The 21,227-nt window shown below is 41.7% G+C and overlaps 1 protein-coding gene across 1 annotated transcript in view; it reads right to left on the reverse strand.

The window, feature by feature from the left end:
- UBL3 (ubiquitin like 3) overlaps positions 1-4,331 on the reverse strand; it is a 58,182-nt gene extending 53,851 nt beyond the window's left edge. Inside the window, exon 1 of the mRNA XM_010951540.3 lies at positions 3,264-4,331. Within this exon, the coding sequence (XP_010949842.1) occupies positions 3,264-3,290 (27 nt within the window). The 5' untranslated portion in view covers positions 3,291-4,331. The remainder of the gene's footprint in view (positions 1-3,263) is intronic.
- Between the last annotated feature and the right edge of the window lie 16,896 nt (positions 4,332-21,227).

Raw genomic sequence — 21,227 nt, forward strand, 5'->3', positions numbered from 1 at the left:
TAGGGTTTTCAATTTTAGATATCATGAAGTATATTTCAGTCCAAAGTTCTAAATAGTAGCTCAAATGTTTTATATAATAGTTTTATAAATGCAATAATTTATTTCTTGATAACTTTGCCAACCCAGAAAACAAAATTACTACCTTATCTACCCAGACTTAGGCCTTATTACTAACAGCAAGAGTAAACATTTTCTTTCAGAAAACCTGTGTCACTAACATAATTCATGCTGCAATTATAAATAATAAATATTGCCCCATCATGAACTATGATTTTGGCTGAGGAAAAAAAAAAGAAAAAAAAAAGAAAAAAGAATCATTTAAAGACAATGTATTATAATGATACTCTGTTCAAATACTTTCAGATTTTTCTCACAAATAAATTATTACACTGGAATGTTAGTCAATCTCTTTGTTCAAACCGAATCACTCTTAGCAAAGGAAAAGCCAATATTTTAAGTAAGTACATTTATATTATTTATAGGACATCTTCACAGAATGTTAACTGAAAAAGTTATCAACTGCAAATTATTTTTTGTAAAGAATATAGCAAATCCTTTCACTGGGAGTACCACTCCCACTCTTCCAAAAGACTGACTTGCTAAATTTGGATTATAAGAAAAAAGAGACTCCTTATGGTAAACATAAAAATCTACTGAATGTTTAAAAACAATTTTAAATGTCAGTTATATTTACAAAATTTAAAAATGAATCTAAAAATCGATTTTAAAGTGAATCACAATAATTACCATAAGAAGACTCTACCAAAAGCATCAATTGATTTAGCAATTACTATAGCTCAAGAATGATTAATCTCTAATGAAAACATGACGGGGTTGTAACTACACTGCCCCACCTCATCTCCCAAACATGATTCTCCTATACAACTGACAAGCACCATTAAAATGTGAAAGAGCGTAACATTTGTTTCTAAATGGCACATACTGGCGGTCACCACTGAGAAACTTGAAAATTTTATGGCACCTGGCAAAAATGTATGTATTCATACATACATTGCAAAAGGATGTATCCTGCTCAATTTAGAATGTGCTTCAAGGGAAATGTCAGGTTATGGAAAGAGGTGGGGGTGGGAAGGCTGACACTTTTCAAGAGTGGTAAAATTTTTCTCACATGAATGTAAATGCAGGTTAATTGTCAATTAATGATAATGAAGAGTTAAACAAATATGAAGCATTTAATTGACAACTTCTAGCTAGTATTTATCATGTTATATTTCAAAAAGCTGAGAATTCTAGATGCATATTAAATGAAGGCACCTCTTAAGCAAAAATGCAAGTAACAGCAAATGAAGGTTTAAAAGGTTTTAACACTGAAAAAAACCCTCAAGACCTCCAACAAGTTAAACAGCTAGAAGATGAGACATAAAAAATAGAACCATCTAATCTGAGCTGTACCTTAGACACACTCTGAAAGCATCACCAGAGCATTATATGTTTATTACATAATACTGCTTTGCCCTTGCACATCACCTTTAATCATGGGATCTCAAAGCACCACAGAATTATCAAGGCCTTAAAATACAGTCTAAAACAGATATAGTTATAGTTTATAACTGCAGCCATTAATAAAACCTTGCCACTGCTTCCCGGTCCCCTGATCTGAACATTAGCTTCCATACCTTCTCTCTGACTTGGAAACAGTATATTCTAAATCATCTCAATTTGTAGCTGATACTACGCACATTCCAGCTTTTTACTGGGCTCAAGAAAGTAGTGGCACTGTTTTAATGACACAAATCTATTTCACTACAACTTCTGTGATAAATAGTGCTTAGGGCAATCATATCTTAGAGTGTGCATGATGGTATAAAATGGAGGCGAGAGAGAGCGGAGAGAGCAAGAGAGAGCAAATCTTTGCTGGAGGTGATAAGCCCACAGAGCAAATACCAAACAGGGGAAATAGCATTTTCCAGCTCAGTCCAGAGACCTCTCCAGGCAACTCCAAGACTTTGGTGGAGGCAACCAAGTCCAGCTATCCCTATTCTCCGATGTGCACACCAGGAGGTGAGGGAAAAGTAAAAGGACAATGCTCGAGTTTTAAGACTCAGGCAGGAGAGTGTAAGGTTGCTGTGTGGCCACCCAAGTGACAGAACCTTGTGGTTGCTTTGCATTTAAATAGCGCACTAAAAGGGAAATCAAACACAGGCAAAACGTCTTTAAACCAAGGTCAAAATATGCCGTTTAGAGCCATTTAATTTTTTTTTTACAGCCTTTAAATGGGGTTCACGTCTCTCGAAACATCTGACATTTTAAAATTTAATCATCACTAAAGTTCAATTTCATTTTTTCGCTGAAATACACACTCAAGTGTTAATGTAAATGAGCGTAACTATGTTAACTTTAATTCTTTCATAAACAAGATTATTCGTCTTCCTGTTAATTGAATTATGTGTGTCCCTAGGACGGCAAAGTGTAATTTCACACTCACACAAACCCACCTCTCCCAGCACTGTAAACCTACCCGGTTCCTGTTAGTCAACAGTCTCACAACCTTAACCTTTATAAGCAAAAAGAAAAGCGTCAATAAACATGAGTACTTTTTGTTTCGAGTTCTTAACATTCCGGGATCAAGGCTCAATCAATAATGTGTTTTATTAGCTTTTAAAAGTCCAATGATGTAATACAACTAAATATTTGGTACTAGAAGTCCTGGAAGAGTCACTAAATGTACCAATATACAGTCAGCCTAGATTTGTGAAAATTCCAAAATGTCTTAATACTGCTGTTGGTGTACTTGTTCACCCAGACATTTCAAAAAGCTCACGACAAATTCTAGTCGAGTTTCTCTTGATGTGATAATATGGCCTTGTTCTTGGAAATACCAAGTTTGTACCTACTGCATTAAGGATCTCGTCAGTGTCACAAAGCAAGATTCCCGTGTTCCTGTCCACCTCTGTATCTAGTAGGGACATCCGAACTCGGCTCTGCCCACCGTCACTGACGTTTTCAGACGCTTTAAGACACAACTGTTCAGAGGCTTCCAGCAAAGAGGAAGGTATTTTCTCCACTTCGAGCCACCTTGCTACATTACCCCCAACTTCTCCATTGTCTTTAATAATTTAGAAAACACAGCCAAATGAGAAAATCCGCATTAAAAGCAGTACTTTCTCAAAGAGGGACACCAGAACCTCCAACTTCTCCAAATCTCCCCGCAAAGCTTCACCCCACGCCTGCATCCTTTCTGATTAAATAAGATTGGAAACCACAGTTAAATCAAAGGGTGTCGTAACTCATCCTTCACTTACCATATCCGCCGGGACATTACTAGACATCTTGCCGTTTGATATATCCCCAGATGTTTACGGGGGAAAAAAAATCAAAAAAGACAACAACAAACAAAAAGAGAGAGAAGTCTTCAAGCTACAGAAATCAACCTTCACGATCTTGACTGGTTCGAGATGTGCTTTCCAAAAAGAAATAAGTTATTTCGGAGCCGAAGTGCCGGCCTGGCCGAGGTTCAGTGCGAAGAGGAACAATCGCCAGGAGCGGGAGGGAAGCCGGGTAGCTGTCGCCGTCAGCAGCAGCAGCAGCAGCAGGAGCAGCCCCAGGACCGGCCGCGCCAGGTGGACCGAGCCGAGTGACACACGGACATGGAGGGGGTGGAAGGGGGTTAAGTCGCCTTCCTCCGCTCCCAGCCCGGCAGTGATTCACACTCGCTCCCGAGTCAAGTCCTCATTAAGCAGGAGAATGCCCCGGCGTCGAGGTACACAGATAACTATGTGGCTACACATGGACGCGCGAGCGCCGGGCGCGGGGCCGGCGCCGGCGGACGGCGCGGGGAAACGGCTCAACTCGCGCGGCCGGGGCTGCGAGCCGGGCCGCGGAAACCCGCGCTCAAGGGCATTTAACTCGTTGCGAGCCGAAGCGCAAGTCCCGGCCGCACAGCCCGGGCGGCGAGCGCGGGGCGCGGGGAGCTCGGCCGGGCAGGAGACCCCACGGCCCGTCGGGGCTCAGGGCGCGGGCGCCTCCGGGCAGCCGCAGGGCTTGGGGCGCATCGTCTCCGGCTTCCCGGCGCTCCTCTCCCGCCTCCGCCTCCTCCGTCTCCGCCTTCCTGTCCCCTCCCCGGCCTCGCGAGCTCCCCGCGACGTCGACTTTGGCTGGTCCCCGGAAGAGGCCGGGTCCTTCCTCTCCTCAGCCCGGGAATGATTTTCTCTCAGAGCTCTATCCTCCTTCTCCACTTTTCAGTCCCCGACGCCGCAGCCGCCTCCTGTCATCGCCCCTCAAGCCAACATGGCGGCGGCGGCAGCAGCTGCCAAAGCGAGAGTCTGGGACACCCGAGAGCACTGCACCCCCTTCGCAGCCGCCGCCCCCGCCCTCCTTCTCCCCCTCCCCCTCGCCCCCTGTCGGCCCCAAGTGCGTAACTACGGAGACCACCCTGGAGCATCACGGGAAGTGTAGTCTATGCGTTTCCGGGTGAGGGGGGAGAAGCCACCTAACGCGTCCTCGCACCACTCCGAGGCCACGCCCCTCTTAGCAACAGTTGCTAGGAGAGGAAAGCTCACTTTAGCCAAACTGCTGCCTAGGAGTTAGGCAACACCTGCTACCAGGAGGGCTGTGATCGTACGAATTATTGGGGGAAAACAATTCTGCACAGAGAAATTCCCTCATGCACAATATACACGGAGAGTTAAAATAACGGTTTACCTCCAAGCAGAATCGTTCATTTTAATGATAGTGCGCTCTCCACATCCTGCAATCTCAAAGCATTTTGTATAGTGATTTCATCTAGGTATCTCATCAACAATACATTTGGAAGATCAGAAGCAATCATCGATTTCCAGTAGAAGGTCATAGAAGTTCAACAAGAGCAAGGATCTCATTAAGCAAGGAGAATGTTTGAACATGTGTTTCTTGAAGACCCAGGGCCATACAGCTACAATCTAGTTAATTGAAATGACCAAAAACTGTATTAGATACAATAGTGTATGATGCCAAATCTGTATCAGGAAATATTTACTACAAATGACAGGAGGATTAACCAGTTTACCAGGCTATCCCCTGAATTCTATTATACTCAAAATGTAATTGAAAACTTATACACTTTCAGTGACTAGCAACCAGACAAAATAATAGCATTAGTGAGACACTTGGATGAAGCATATGTCTACCTTACATTTAGGAACAAAATGCAGAGACCACAAATGTCTGACTCCCTATTCATATCTCTCTTAGTGTTCAGAGCATTTTAGGAAGGGCAGTCTTGATAAGAAACCTGTTTAAAAATGCCAACTGAAAGCCACCTCTCCAACCTACAGCTATGTGACCTCATCTTTAAAACAGCCTTACCTACCTTCCAGGGGTAAAATAGGGGCCATTGTGAGGATGAGTTCATACATGGGAAATAAATCACTTTGTAAATAATAATGCATCATTTGATGTGAAATATTACTACTTATTCATTCAGCAAACATGCTAAGCACTCTGCTAGGCGCCAGGAGTTTAAAAATGAATAATTCAGGCACTATCCTCAGGGAACTCATTGTCTCGGAGTGTGTGTCATTCCCTATAGCAATCTCTCCAGTCAGGTCTATCTCATCAGGATGAAAACTTACAGGACATTTAGAGACCCTGCCTCATGAGTAGCCTGGCGGGAGAAATTCCAAGGGGCCTACATCATCTCCTGCTGAGTTAGGAAGGTAACCAGGAAAGAGGAAGGCCTTTGGTCAAAGTCCCAGAGAGACCAAAGGTCAGAAGGAAAAAGAGGCCCAAATCTTGCCCCAATTAAGCTTCAGGACTTGGTCTAAATATTTCTGAGTCTGTTGCTACATGATTTTCCTTGACCCTATTTTCCATGTTTAGCAACCACAGAGCCCTTGCCATCAGATCTCCAGGAAATAAGAGCAGCTGAAAATGCTTCAATTGACCAATGTGTTCAGAAGGAGCATTGGAAGGCATTTTGAAGGCTTTCGCTCACCAAGTTAGTCTTCCACCCCACTCCAAACCCCAACTTTCATCCAACTGCTGCCATGGCCCAGGCTCTGCTGGACCTAAATGCTACCACTGTGAGTACAAAGGCAAGAAGCAGAAGATAATGCGACATGTAGAAGCATCAAATCACATTTCCTCTGCTGCTTCCCAATAATCATACATCGATGAGACATGTATGAACCACCACTGCCAGCCCAAGACCTTGGCATTTCTGACACATGATGATGCTGGTGGCTACCAGTTACCAAAGGCAGCATGTTTCAAAAGTAAAGTCATTACACCTAGCTGTATTTCCAATCACTCTTCTAAGAGAGGCTATGACATTTTTCTCCATAAAACTCATTATAACACTTCCCCTAACAGTTAAGGCACGAGGAAGCATTACAGAAACAGTTGCAGACTTCTCCGCTCTCCTCGCTTTACTCTCTCATTCCTGACCCAGGTGGGTGAGATGGGAGGCAGGAGAAAGAGCCCACATGTCCACACCGGGAAAGCTAACATCTTCCTGATACCTTTCATCTACTGTCAGCTTTATTTGAAGGAAGCAAGTGACATGGCATTTTTGTATTTGGAAAAGTAACTCCATGGGAAATCAAAAGACTTGGCTCTGTCAATGAATTTGCTGTGTGACATTTGTGAAGACACTCTGCTTCTCTGAGCCTCAATTTCTTCATCTGAGGAGTTGGACTAAAATCTCTAAGGCCCCTCCTAGGAATCCATGAAGTCAAGTCCCAGAAGAATAACACATGACACCCATGACCTGTTAAAAAGATCTCCCCCAAGAGAGAAGGTTTTTTTTGGAGGGGGGTGTTATGGAAATGTTCTAAAATTAGATTGTAATGATGGCTGCACAACTCTGTAAATATACTAAAGACCAATTAATTGTACACTTTAAATGGTTGAATTTATTTTTTTTAATTATAGTTAAATACAGATAATATAACATTTACCATCTTAACCTTTTTGGGGTGCACAGTTCAGTGGCATTAAGTGCATTCACTTTGTTGTACCACCATCACCACCATCTATCCACAGAACTCTTCCATTTTGCAAAATGGAAACTCCAAACCCAATGAACAACTTCTCATTCCCTTCCCCCAGCTCCTGGAAACCACCATAATACTTTCTGTCTCTATGAATTTGACTCCTCTAGGTACCTTATATAAGCAGAATCACAGTACTTGTCTTTTTGTGGCTAGTTTATTTCACTTAACATAATGTCTTCAAGGTTCATCCAGGTGGTAGCATGTGTCAGAATTTCCTTCTTCTTTAAGACTAAATAACCATTCCATTGTCTGAATGTAGGGATTACATTTTGTCTATCCATTCATCCATCTGTACACACTTAGATTGCTTCCAGCTTTTGAGATGGATGAATTTTACATGTAAACTGTATCTCAGTGAAGTCATTAAAAACATATCTCCCCCATCTGCCACGTAAGGAGTCTGAAATGATATCCGTCTTAGGATCATTCCTTAAGGGTTTTCAAAAGAAACTCATGAATTTAAACTAGACAGAAGCATGATTTGCTATGAGGCCAGTAACCTTTAATCAGGTATTACTTGGCTTGATGATCTCATTTGACATCCATTGTCATTTATTAAAGATCTGGGGATCAGAAAATGGCACAAAATGCAGAGAAAGGTCTGCAACAATGCCTGGAGGTGGGGGTGGGGCCAGGGACACTGTGCACCGCTCGCAAGTGGAAGTGAGAACTTGGAGGACGGCTTTTACCACCTCCATCCGGTTTTACCCAAGTCCTCTTTGGTCCCAGTTTTAGAGTCACTTCAAACGTTTACTTTGTTAAATTATACTACGTTTCTTTTTCATGAGAAAATCTGTATGAAGCCCCCTAATATCAACATGAAGAGCCCTAACATAGAAGAAATGTTAAACCCCTACCACAAAAAAGGCCAAGGTCTTTTCTCTGAAACTAGAGATAATTTGCTAGTTACTGGTTTCGAAATGAACTTCCCCCTTTAGTCTTTCCTCTTGTGGGAGCAGAATGAATATACGATGTGCGTGTAGACTGGAGAATTTGTGTGTTTGTAGATTGGAGAATTGTGCTCTGAATTTGGGATATGAAGAATTAAATTGTGTAAGGTAAGGAAGTAGACAGGATTGACCTATTTTCACTCCTGAGAAGCCCCCAAACAAAATTAATTGCAGATAAATCCAGCCCCTTTAACTCTATACTCCCCTAAAGAGACATTCTCAGCCTGGTTCCCAGAAACATCACCAGGAGCCATTTAAAAAGACAGAGGCCAGAGCCCTACCCCGGAATGACTCTATCAGACTCTCCCGGACCAGATCTGACACTAGTACTTTTCAAAGCTCCCCCAGGTAATTGGCATGTGCAGCCACAATTGAGAAACATGATGTAAGTCAGATTCCTTCAAGTTCAGCCCCCGTCCTCCTCCCCAGTCCTATCTTAAGGAGAGTGATAACCTGCACGTACTGTGATTTGCAAAGGTGGCCGCAGTCACAGAGACGTAAGGAACAATCGCAGCACCCTGGTCTCTCCTCCCCCACCCCACTGTGCTCATTCAGTAACCGAGACATTGACCTCTCTCTCTGACACAGCCCGAGCGAGTCTTTTATCTCAAGACAGTTTCCGCTTTGCTCAGAGTCCGGCAAGAGAGAGAGACAGGGAAGGTGAAAACTAAAATACCTTGGGATGAGTTGATAATGCCAACATGGGGGCAAGCACTGGGCACTTTGAAAGCACAGAGGAAATAAGGCAAATTCAGCCTTGAGGTGTCTGGAGTTGAAGCAGGTGAAGACCAGTTGGAGCAGGCTGGATGGTCAGGAAGAGAGTACACACACACACACACACACACACACACACACACGTGCACACGCGCACGCACAGGGAGACCCAGACTAGAGCCGGAGGGGCCAGGGAGAGGAGGTGGCTGAAGCCCTGATTGATGCTTGGGAGTTGGGGAGTGGTGGGGATAGAAATACCGCAGGAGAGAGAAACTGGAGGCCAATCACTGAGCACTTTGCGGTTTAGGCTAAGCAGTTTGGAGGTACTCTGATGGCAAATGGGAGCCATTGAAGGGTTTTAGACCACTGAGTGTCCCGGTAAGTTTGGTTTTTATAGAAGGATGGAAAAAGCCCTCTGAACTTCAACAGTACTTTTTCGTCTGTATGTTTTGGGTTATTTGTCATGCTGTGTGACCTCTTGGACCGACATAATTTATTTAAAAACTCTTAGGTAGTCCTGGAGATCATCAAACTCCAAGTCTTTTTTTTTTTTTTTCTGTTTTTTTCAGATCAGGAAGACCAGTTTTATAGGCGGCCAGGGCTTCTGTACATTCCTAATTCAGTTCTTGTTACTCTCTCCTGCCAACAAAGTTCTGCAACTAGTAGGACGAGTCGTTCTGCTACGTAATATATATTCAACCCAGTATAGATTTCCTCTGTAATTTTTAAAATAAAGAGTGACGCCAGTATCATAGAAGTTTTGGAAATTAAAAATCTATTTTTGTTTTCTGTATATTTCCTTCAGGGATTTTTTGTGTACATAATTTCACAGATTTGTCGGTCTGCCTACATTTTTCTTTTAAACATTAAATGAATATTCATTTTTTAAAATATGAAACATTTTAAATGTTACAAATAGCCACCTAATCTGCCTACTCCTTATTTTGAAGGTTGCATGCTATTCCACTTCATCAATGCACTGTAATTTATACAATCATTTTCTATCTGGGGGACATATGATTGCTTGTAATTGTACAATCTTTGTGCATAGAAATCTTTCTGTGCTTTGAATTACTTGCCTAGGCAAGAGTCAGAAACTTATCCCTCAGTCAAGTCTGCAAGCATCCCTGTGGCTCTAGAACTGTACATCCAAGTTATTCTCCAAAGAGTTAACTTGCTTAGAATGAACAAGAATACCAGCTCTACCACCACCCCAACCCCAGCCCTTATGTGTATCTATAGTTACATCTACGTGTTTCTGATACACTCTGTGTTCATATACCCTTGACGCAGCATCAGTGCACAGTGGTGACTGTGCCCTGCCCCGTTCCCCCATCAACTCTTCTCTCCTCCAAGATACAATCCAAGTAAAAACAAATGTTTTCCATGTAAGCACAGCTTCAATAACACAGTCAGACACATATCCATACACACACACACCAGATAGGAAACCCCTCATATTTAGAAATTTTGGAGTTGGCCCTGACTGGGTATGCTCATTTATTCAGTTAAAAAAAACCCCTGTACCTTGTGGTGGTTCATTTTGCATTTTGATGATTTCCATCTGATGGAGCCTTTTTCTGGGTGTAAGAAATAAACATTTTTGAAGGCTTGACACTGAGTGAGCAGACACAGGGCAGCGAGCACAGGCAGGTCTGGGGCCAGTGTGGACCATGCCCCAGTAGCTTGCCGCCCACGCGGCTGGGCTGATCTCCACGTGGGGAGGGTGCCTCCTCCCTCCAGCTGGGCAATGGGTGACATGACCCTGGAGTTTAAAGGGTCATTTTGGTACAGATATCGATCAGGTAACACTCAAATTATTTTCTTATTTACAAATAAGTTACTGACATAATACAGCCCCTGGGCCACCACATCATGAATGGAGGGGGTGACACCCAGTTTTTTTTTAACTGAAGTATAGTTAGTTGATTTACAATGTTGTATTTCTGGTATACAGCATAGTGATTCAGTTATACATATATTTTTTTTCATATTCTTTTTCATTATAGGTTATTACAAGATTTTGCTGCAGGTTGGCAGCTTTGTTATCTCTCTCTTTGGCTGCAGTCACCTCTCCATCTGCTCGTACCATGGGTCTCCAACTACCTCTAACCTCCTTAAGGGCCTGAGCTGGGTTTTCTTCAACTTTGTAGCCCTGGAACTTAACATACTGAATGAATAAAACCGAACAACCTTATCAATAAGTGCATTGAAGAGACGAAACTATAAATTCTGTTCCCGGTTCCATGATTTTGTAAAGTCAGGGATGACCCTTTGATGTAATATTCAGATCTAGAAGTGTGCCTCATTAACACAGAAATAATATTCAGACTTGGTTCACTTTTGCCCACACTGTTGAACATCCAGCACTAAAGGTGGAAGGAACCTTAGCGATGACATCATCTCCAACCCTTTTAACAAATGAGGAGACAGAATCTTCTTGAGAAGCAGCCCCATTTTCTCTGTAATTTTCAAATGTGTGTGAGGATGAGTTTCCACTAAGATGTTCCAAGAAACAAAAAGACAGGATAGTTCCTAGTGGCATTATGTAATTGTTGAAATACGTAATTTTGTGTTAAGTCATGACAAATGTACCAAGAGAATATAAAATGGATCATCAAGTTGGTATCCTAAAGCACACTCATCAGTCTTGGTGTTCATTGTCCTAGAAATCAGCTCACCATCATAGGATTATTCAATGAAAAAATAATTTTTTTGATGTCAAAAGTAATAAAACTCTATCCAACTTTTAAAAAATCCTGTGTAAGCATTATATTCCCACGTAGGCAAGGGAACTCTCCTTAATACTAACTTTGTGGCGTGAACTGTAAATTGTTTCTTTTGTACCCCGCTAACCTTGACTGTAGCTATCGTTTTTGACACTAGTTTTTTTAAATTGATTGATCCATAATTATTTCACGCTGTTCAAATTGTGTTTTCCTCTTCATCGAGGGAGGTAGTGGCATTGTCTGTCAGTGAATGTACCGCATATTATGTTAATATTTAAAAGAGCCTAATGAAGAATAGAGGAGAGTTTTCTCCAAAGCCTTGTGTGCGCCCTTGAAGGCTTCCAACGTATCACACTCACAGGGAAGTCACCACAATCGGAAGGACTGGGGCCTGTGAGTGGCCTCTGTCATCACTGATTCAGTTCTTGAGTCAGGCCTCGTTGGGGCAGCTGCCCACGTGGCTGAATCTCGTGACTGACCATGTTTCCTACACTGAATAATCAGTGAGCACGTGCAATCCTCCAGCACGTGGACCAGAGACCTCACAGAGGAGCCAGGGCCCAGCTGTCTCGCAAGGGCAGCCGCGGTGAAAGAGTGGATCACCCTGTTTAACTGGGCATCTCGTCCAGCATGCCAGGAGCCTTCGTCGCACATCGCCTTCGCATCTCCTGGGGGGATTCAGACGTCATTAATTTATTACAATGACTACCTTTGTCTTAATGCCACAGCTAAAAGACCTAAAACGAACTCTGCTGATGACAGTGAAAGAGAAAGGGGGAAAAATAACATATTGGTTAGGAGTTGGGCCCTGGATTTAAATCCTGCCTCTGCCGTTTACTAGATGTGTAAACATGGGTGAGTTGCTCAATTTTCTCATCAAAAAAGGAAGAAGGAAAGAGAGAACGAATGAAAGTAGACACGTTTTTCAGAAAGTAATTTTTCCCTCAGTTTAAATGTTTGCTCTTTGTTTGGAGAGATGCTTTTCTTACTTTTCTGGTGTTACTATAATTTCTTTGAAATGGCTGGTAGTATGTTGTCATTATTATATATTCTGTGAAAATTGGAATTCCTATAGTGGTCTCCGTGGAGTCTTAAAAATGCTTTATCAAATTGTGTACTCAAAAATGTGCATTTTACTATGCATCAGCTTTACTTTCATAAAGTTAAAAAAAAACAAATGAACTGTTTTTCAGGTCATGAAATCTGAAAGCTTATCGCATCTGTTCTGCCCTGGTTCCAGAGGGCTCTTTCTAAAAGGTGTAAATAGTCATGTTGCCCCTCCATAATCATCATGAAAGCTAAAAGCAACTGCACACGTTCATATGCCCAGAACAGGGCGAAGTACCTTTGCTTCATTAATCTCCACAACAAACGTGGGCTCTCTTATTATCCCGTGCGAAACGTGGCCCAGACAGCAGGGCATGTGGCTTGTAAGTAGTGGAACTGGGACTTGAACCAGGTCTGACTCACTCAAAAGCCCCTGATTGCTCTTCACCACTCTATTTTTTGCCTCCTTGCTTAAAACTCTTTCAATGCCATCCCAAGTGCCTTAGTTCATTTCCTGCAGTATTTGGCCCCTGCTTTCTCTCTAATTTTTCACCTGTCTTCACCCTTCAATGCCTGCTACAGTAACACAGAAAAGCTTGCAGATCTGAGAACTCGGTAAGTTCTTTATGCGTCTGTGCTTTTGCATGAGCTGCTCCTTGCGCCTGCTGAAATTCATTCCTGTGTCATCACTTGGCTGACTCCTATGCATCCTCTGAAAGTCAGTGCCCTCCTGGAAGTACTCTATGACCTTCCCCAAACCTCAGTCAACCAAAGTTTCAGCCTCAGAAGGACCACGGGGAAGACACTGGGGACTGCGTGGCCATGTGGCATCCCTGGAATGGTACCTTGGCAGGCACGTGTACTGCTTTTGCCTGCATTTGCCTCCGGTGTGTCAGGCACCTGCTGGGTGCAGACAGGTCAGGAAATGCACAGCTCACGCAGCTTGGATTTTACTTGCAGAGACAGCTAATAAACTCAACAAGTACACGAACGGGTATACAAGATAATTTGGGATTGTCATAAATCTTCAAAGCAAATAAAAATAAAATGGGGTAATGAAAGAAAGAATGACAGGTGTTGGGGGAAGGGAGATAGGGGCAAGAGGTAACTCTAGGGTCGATGGTCAGATGAAGTCTTGGAAAAGATTGCATTTGAGCTGAGACCCAAATGAAAAAGAGGAGCCAGCTAAGTGAAGGACCAGGGGGCAGGCGGTTCCAGGTATTTTTCACTTAGAGGAAATATCACGCATAGACATCTAAAATCCCAACCTTCCCTGGCCTGTCACGAGAATTCAGCACAGAATTCAGTTGTTCACAAAAATGCAGAGTTGGATAATTCAGCTGAAGAAATGAGGAAGGCTCAGTTGCTGGGCTCTGCATCTCTTAGGACTCTCCCAGCATCCCCCTGCTGGGAATATTTTATTGCTTCACAAGATTGGTCAGATTGTCTCAGGGAAGCGAGGGAAATAAAGTCAATGGGGAATTACTATGCTTCTGATTTGTCAACAAAGCTGCCCCTGTCTCCTGGGTACAGCCAGTTCTGACAGTCTCAAAGTTCTATGGGGATTTGGAGAGGAATTTTCTGTTTTGACTTTGTGGGTAGGTTTTTCATGAAATATTCCTCTGTACTGTTATTTCCTCCTGTGTCACTTTTCCATTCCTGGTCTTATACCCAAGTGACATTAAAGTAGGAACATAAGTCCTCAGTGAGATCGGGAGCGCACGGAAGAGACAGGAACACGGTAATTTTGTGCATTTGTTAAAGCCCCAGAAGGCTTTCCCAGTTCTGTTTAGTGAATTTCTCTTGTCATTTTTGAATGGAACTGAGATTACCAGCATTCAGATTTAGCTTGAAAATTAAAATGCATATGGGTTCTGAATCAGCTTTAAAGGTGAGAAAAAAGGTTATTTCCTCCTCATAGAAAGTCTAACATGAGGATTTTCCTAAAATATGTTATTTTGTAAGTACTTTAAAACACCACAGCAATGTGAACAAAGATGCGCTTGGTGATGTTCGCGGCGTACAGGATGGCAGCCTGAGGATTTGAAGCGTCAAGCCCAGCCATTTTCATTACCGCTGAAAATCTCCATCGTTCGTTATATTTTTACAAAGTCGTCTTTCCCCCAAATCCTTGAAGCTCAGAGCACATTTCACCCCAAATATTTCTGTGTGTTACAGAGAATACAAGACAAACATAACACAAGTGGAAGAGGAAGGGAAATGAAGAAGCAGTCCACCCAGACGTAAAGTTTGCAAAAGAGTAAGTTGACAGGAAAACGAGGGCAACAGGCACAGATCCGTGCCCCGGGCAGGAGGCAGAGCGTGGCAGCGGCTCCCTTTGGCGGCTCTGCTTCTCCCCGGGGAGCCTAGAGCAAGCGTCCTCGACCCTCTCCATTCCTCCACCGCTCAAGACACTGGCCTCACGACCTCGGCTGTTTAGTTATCTTGCCAGCGGGGAATTACACCAGTTACAAAGTCAAGGAGGTGAAGCTTTTGTGAAGCTCTTTCCCTTGCAATTTTTCATACTGCCTGGGGCTTTCATCGGGTAGCAGGATGGGCAAAGAACACGCAATATCCCCCCAAGCCTTCCAGACGCTATCCCACATCTGCCTGTTTTCAGGAGAGAGAGGGCAAGGAAAGAGAGGGAAACGACAAGACGAGAATAGAAAGAAAAAGGAGGGGGTCGCAGAAAGGGAGCTGGAAACTCCATGTCTGGCACCGTTTGGAACTTTACATACTTAATTTCATATAATCTTTACAACAACCGTGTGACGTCACATCCTTTTGCACATTTTTTTTTCAATTGAAGTATAGTCAGTTTACAATGTGTTAATTTCTGGAGTATAGCCTAGTAATTCAGTTACACATGTATGTATTCTTTTTCATATTCTTTTCCATTATAGGCTATTACAAGGTATTGAATATAGTTCCCTGTATTATACAGTAGGACCTTGCTGTTTATCTATTTTATATATACTAGTGTGTATCTGCTAATCCCAAACTCCTAATTTACTCCTCCCCCACCCCCTTTCCTCTTTGGTAACCATAAGTTTGTTTTCTGTGTCTATGCACCTGTTTCTGTTTTGTAGGTAAGTTTGTTTGTGTCATTTTTTTAGATTCCACATAGAAGTGATATCATATGATATTTGTCTTTCTCTGTCTGACTTACTTCACTTAGTATGACGAGTTCCAGTTCCATCCATGTTGCTGCAAATGGCATTATTTCATTCTTTTCATGGCTGAGTAGTATTCCATTGTAGAAATATACCACATCTTCTTTATCCAGTCATCTATCAATGGACATTTAGGTTGCTTCCATGCCTTGGCTATTGTAAATAGTGCTGATATGAACATTGGGGTACATGAATCTTTCCAAATTAGAGTTTCTTCCTCCAGATATATGCCCCCGAGCAGGATTGCTGAATCTTATGGTAAGTCTAGTTTTTAGTTTTTAAAGGAATTTCCATACTGTTTTCCATAATGGCTGCACAAAACATTTTGCCCATTTTTACAGATGTTTAATTCTGAGAAGGGTTAGGAGAAGGGCAGAGAATAAATAGGAAAGGTACCACGTGGCAGTGGGCACTGATGCTCCAGGGCAGAGTTGAGTTAAAACCTTAGGAGAACATAAGCATCACTCTCTGTAGCTTACACATACACACTTTTCTTTCATAAACAGCAAAAACAGATAAGTAGCTTTAGGGACCTGGAGATAAGTTATTGGCTTAATAAAATGCTGGTCTTTGAATTTAGTTTCGTCTAAGGATATAATTTATCTGTTAAATCCACTCTTGGGTTTCTCTTTTTCCTGCAAGGATGCTCCTACTTTCTGTACAAATATGATAACAGGTAGCTCTGCATCATGACATAGCAAAAGAAATCAAAATAAAATGGTGCTGTTTATTTAAAAACAAATCACACGACTAACGTCTATGAGGATAAAATGGTTGCAAGCTTAAACAGGTCTCCTGACACTATAAAACGCTTGGAGGCCCGAACAGGTCTTGCGACTTTTTGCCATTCTTTTCCTCGCAAGCTCCATCCCTTTAGGACACAAGCAAGTGGCCCAAAGCTCATTTTTTCAAGTGTTCTAAAGAAGCACTTGTCAAATTTCAAATTCAAATTTCCTTCCAGGCTGCACGCTGAACAAAGTGACGGATGAGTCTATTGGGAGCTTGAGTGTGTTTTGCCTACACCTGGTGGTTACGCATCTTGGGGTTTATACTGTATGTCACCAAATTAAAACACCAGGACACTCTGAGTAAGGTTATTCCTTTGGAATATGCTAAATAACAGTTATAAAAATACTTCAGGGAGGGCTTTGTTGTCATTGGAGGTGGATCCCCCACCCCCCAAACTTAAACTCCAGTTGTATTTCTGCGTATGTACGCCTTTTACAAGGGCAGGTGCTGCTTGTGACAGGGACACTCGGGAGCGTCCAGCTCGGACCTCTGTGCCCCTGGTTTCCCCTCCCGAAGAGCCTGAAATTCTTCTTTCTGCCCTGGGCCCAAAGAGTATCTATCTCCCTGTATTTTTATCCCCTGGAGGTCATGATCATGCTAACGACACGCAGGAGGGCCAGTCTTTGCAAGCGGATTGGAGAAAAGCACTTTCCTCCAGATGGTAACTGACAAGGGTGCACTGTGTCCACAGGCAGGTGGTTGTAGGTAACAAAAAAAAGCCTCACTTGGTTCAGGTGACTCAGATCCCATGGGATAGAGAGCTCTGTCCAGCCTCACAAGTCAAGTCTATCTTCATCCACTGTCATCCTGATTTCTGCCCGAGCCCTGCAAAGTCCCACTCTTCTTGTCCACCCGGCCCTAGGCCAAGCTGTTCTTCCTGGATACCAGAGCAGAGTCTCTGCCAGGCCCTAGATTCTAGTCCCACTTCTGGCAGAGCTCCCAGTCAAACTTCTCTGACCCCAAGAAGAGGTCTTTTCTGATGCTAAGCTTTGATTGAAATAAACACTGAGTCTCCCTTTTGGAATCATCTTCTGGTTTCTGCCTGTTTTCCCTTTTCCCTTTGTTCACTAGACTCAGCCATCTGGTTTTTTTCTGGGGGAATAACAAGAATATCTATTGTTTACACATTAAGAGATAAATTTTAAGAATCACGGCAGTCATTCAACAGATATCTATACACTGTACCATGCGCAGCTTCTAGATGGACCTTGCCTGAATTAGCCTTCTGTGAACTGGGTCATCACTATAATGACTACAATGCTCCTTTGAAATATCTATTTGTATCAATACCTAGTCAATATCAATACCTAAAATGTTTCTTAACTCTAATCTTTGCAACAATAACAAAAGGATTAATTAAGAATGACTGAGTTCAGTTAAGAAGGAAGTGCCTGAGGAGAAATGCCTCCTTTTTTCTTTCCTTCTTGAGGTGTTATCCTATGAGAGTATGATGGTTGAAGCTATAGCAACCACTTTGTAACCATGAGAGAAAGACCAAGAGAATGGAAGATTCAGAACCCAGAGCCCAGACACAATTGAGCAGCTGAATCAACCTTGTAAACTCCTACCTGAGACTTCCTGTGATGTGTGATAATTAAATGTCTTTGTTATCTTAGTCAAAAAAAAAAAAAAAAAAACGAGTTTAGAAAAGGCACATAAAGGAATTTGTCTTTTAAAAAACTGTTAAAAATCACAAATACAAAAGTAATATATCCTCATTAGAAAAATGTGAAAGGACATAAAGCCAGAAAAATAAACTTTACCCACAACCTTGACCTTAACTCTTTTCCTACCCCCATCATTAGTCTTTTTTTTACATTTCTTCTAAATATTTTGAGCCAAACTAGATATCAAATTGCGAATCTTGCCCCTTTTTTCACTACCATAAACATTTTGCCAGCATCACAACTCTTTGTAAATATCATAGTGAATGGCTGCATATCAATCCATTTACATATATGTTTGCATTTAACATTTTTATCTGAGCTGAAACAGGTACCTGAATATGACTTGGATATCCTCTCTCTTACCAAACCCAGCATCTTGGGAAGATCCTAAGGAATAGTTTTCCAAGGTCCAGTTATAATTAAGAACAAAAATAAAAAATCCTTAGGCTGCATCATTAACTCAAATAGTCAAAGTTGAATGTATTTTAAATGTTCATTTACTTTCTTCGTTTTTGATTATTTAGAGCTCAATCTAGCATCATTTAGACCCAGGTCTTTAGGCTCTTGGCAATTGGTAAAAATTTATATTTTGACTATGTACACAGCAGAACAAATATATTCATACATGAGTGGCTAATGTTTCCACCCCCAAAAATCCTTCATGTCAGCTGTCTACCTTTTCAATTAATGTGTATTACATTTTATTTAGTTTTTTTCTAAGAGATTTCACAAATCCTCAAAGCAGCTGGAGTTGCCCTGAAATATTACATAACTACGGCCTTGGAACCATGATGAAAGTTATGTTAATATCATGTCTTACATGACAGCAACAACATTCCTTTGGTGTTTTTTGATGGAGCAACAGTTTTGAGGAGCCAACAGGAAAAAAAAAAAAATTCCATTGTTTGCCTGGCTGATTTTAAATTCTCATTTCATGGAATGAAATTTCATTTAAATGTCATTATAAGGCATTTTTTAGTTATTACATTCTAGTGATGGAGGAGTTTGTAATGTATTCATGGAAATAATTAAGTGCTCATAATAGGGCTCTTGTTCAGCATTTCTGGAAACGGCATTCTTTTAAACTCTAAAAGCTCAGAACCCTCCTATTATCTTTGATTGATCCCCTGAAATGCCCTCTCGTTCAATTTCAAGCAGTAACACACATTGAGGATTTGGAGAACCCGAAAGGGAAGTTCACAGAGGCTGACTGAGCCAAGCAGTCAGAATTAGAGGTTTGCTTTTGAAAATGCATTACCTTGAACAGCATTCAGCTAAACATCTTGAGGAAAATTTAGACAGCTAGAGAGGCAGAGCCTTTGGGTGCGATAGGTTTTTTTCCTCCTCTAATTCTTAGGTTGCTTGGGATAGAATTCCAGAAAGGAATCCTTAAGACCTTGAGAAGTCCAGGCCCCCAACACAGCAGTCTGTATCCCAGGGGACATGACTTTAAATTTATCCTGACTCGGAGGCAGGAAGGAAAATTCTTTTTCTGCAAAACCAGCCCCTACTCCCACCATCAGATTTCCTCTGATTTGTAGAAACTGTATCAGCATTTTGTGAAGGTGAAGGAGCTCGGAAACAAAGGGCTACGTTTGCTTTTGAAGGTCTGGCGGGGGCAAAGCAAGATTCTTTTTTCTCCCTAGAGGGCTGGATGGCGCAATAAACGACAAGCACGTGAGTGTGGGTCACAGAGCAGGAATCTGAAGGACACGTCCAGCACTTCTGGATAGGAAGGAGGTCTCAGTTTAAGTTTTCTGTTTTCCAGGTTAGAAAAACATACTTCCCCAACTAATTTTGCCCTTTTCCATCTCTGTGGTTTTGTTTTACAACATTAATTTACAAATTTCCTTGCTCTGCCTCGTATCTCTTTGCATTGGACTCATCATTCCTTCAGCAGAATCGGTTGTAAATTTATTCCTACTTTTGCAGCTTTGTCTAATATCAGGGTTTTCTTTGTCTGTTTGTTCATTTTTATAGGATGTAATCTCCCAAACAGCCTGGGAAATTTTAAAAGAAAATCAAAGATACTCAAACTTCTGTTGTGCTGGGATCTGGGTCGCCTTGCTCTGCAGCGTGGAGCCCCCCAGCCCACCTCTGTACTTTACATTCCCTTCTATTTACGTTAAATTACCCTTTACACATTAATCAACACTGTCAAAACCAGAGTGTGATTGGAGCAATCTGGCCTTGATTCTTTTATTCTTTAAATTAAAACGAAGCCAAAAGACCAAAGCTCAGAGTAGCAAATAAAGAAGAGTCTGTCTTAAGAAAGTCTGAAGGATTAAATTCCAGATTTGCAAAACCCATGCATTAGGAAGTGATTATTGGCTTTGTAAAAGAATCCTTCACTTTGCAAAGGAGCAACTAATGGATTTGTTTGAAAGCTCTATTGCATTTAAAATCATTTGGTTTACCTCCCTTTAATTTACACCAAGAACCCTTTTCTTGGGTAAAGCCAGCGATGTCCGGCAAATGGCCAAAGATACCAATCACTTACTAGAGAAAGTCTGAAAGGTAACAGCTGTTAAAACCACTGCTGGGATAAACTGGATCAGTGGCAGTTTCTTTAAGAATGGGTGACATGCAGAGACATCCACTAAAACGTCCCCACTTTGGAGAAGCAGAATGGTTTTGTCCACCAATGGAGATCTGTTTCACTTGGTGAGATAATTAGATCTTGGCTGAGATAATACAGTTACTTCAGTACACAGAGGCGAACTGGCTTTAATACAGAACCTTGAGATAAGAGTTCTAGGGAGAGTACAGAATAATTAAGAAACTGTGAACATTTTCAACTCATCTAAATGGGAAAACACAAGGGGAGTTAATGAAATCTGGAATGCTCAAATTATAGCTTAATTTTGTTAAAAATTAAGTTTTGTTAAAAATCATTAATTAACATTTATTGAGTACCACACACCATGGCCAGTCAGTGGGCTGGGCATTTTCTCTGTCTCATTCAATGCAAAGTCATAAATTGATGAACTCAGGAACATAAACCACGTCTAATGGCAACCTTTATTTAAATCTAGAATTAAAAGCAAAATCTTTCTCACTTTAGACTGGATTTTTCTTCCTAATGGCAAGAGTTTTACATACGCAAAGGGACAAGTTATGTTGAACTCACGGATAATTAAATATTGACTTTACTTCATCTAAATTA

The sequence above is a fragment of the Camelus bactrianus genome, chromosome 14 (assembly GCF_048773025.1).
Source record: "Camelus bactrianus isolate YW-2024 breed Bactrian camel chromosome 14, ASM4877302v1, whole genome shotgun sequence".
Taxonomy (NCBI): domain Eukaryota; kingdom Metazoa; phylum Chordata; class Mammalia; order Artiodactyla; family Camelidae; genus Camelus; species Camelus bactrianus.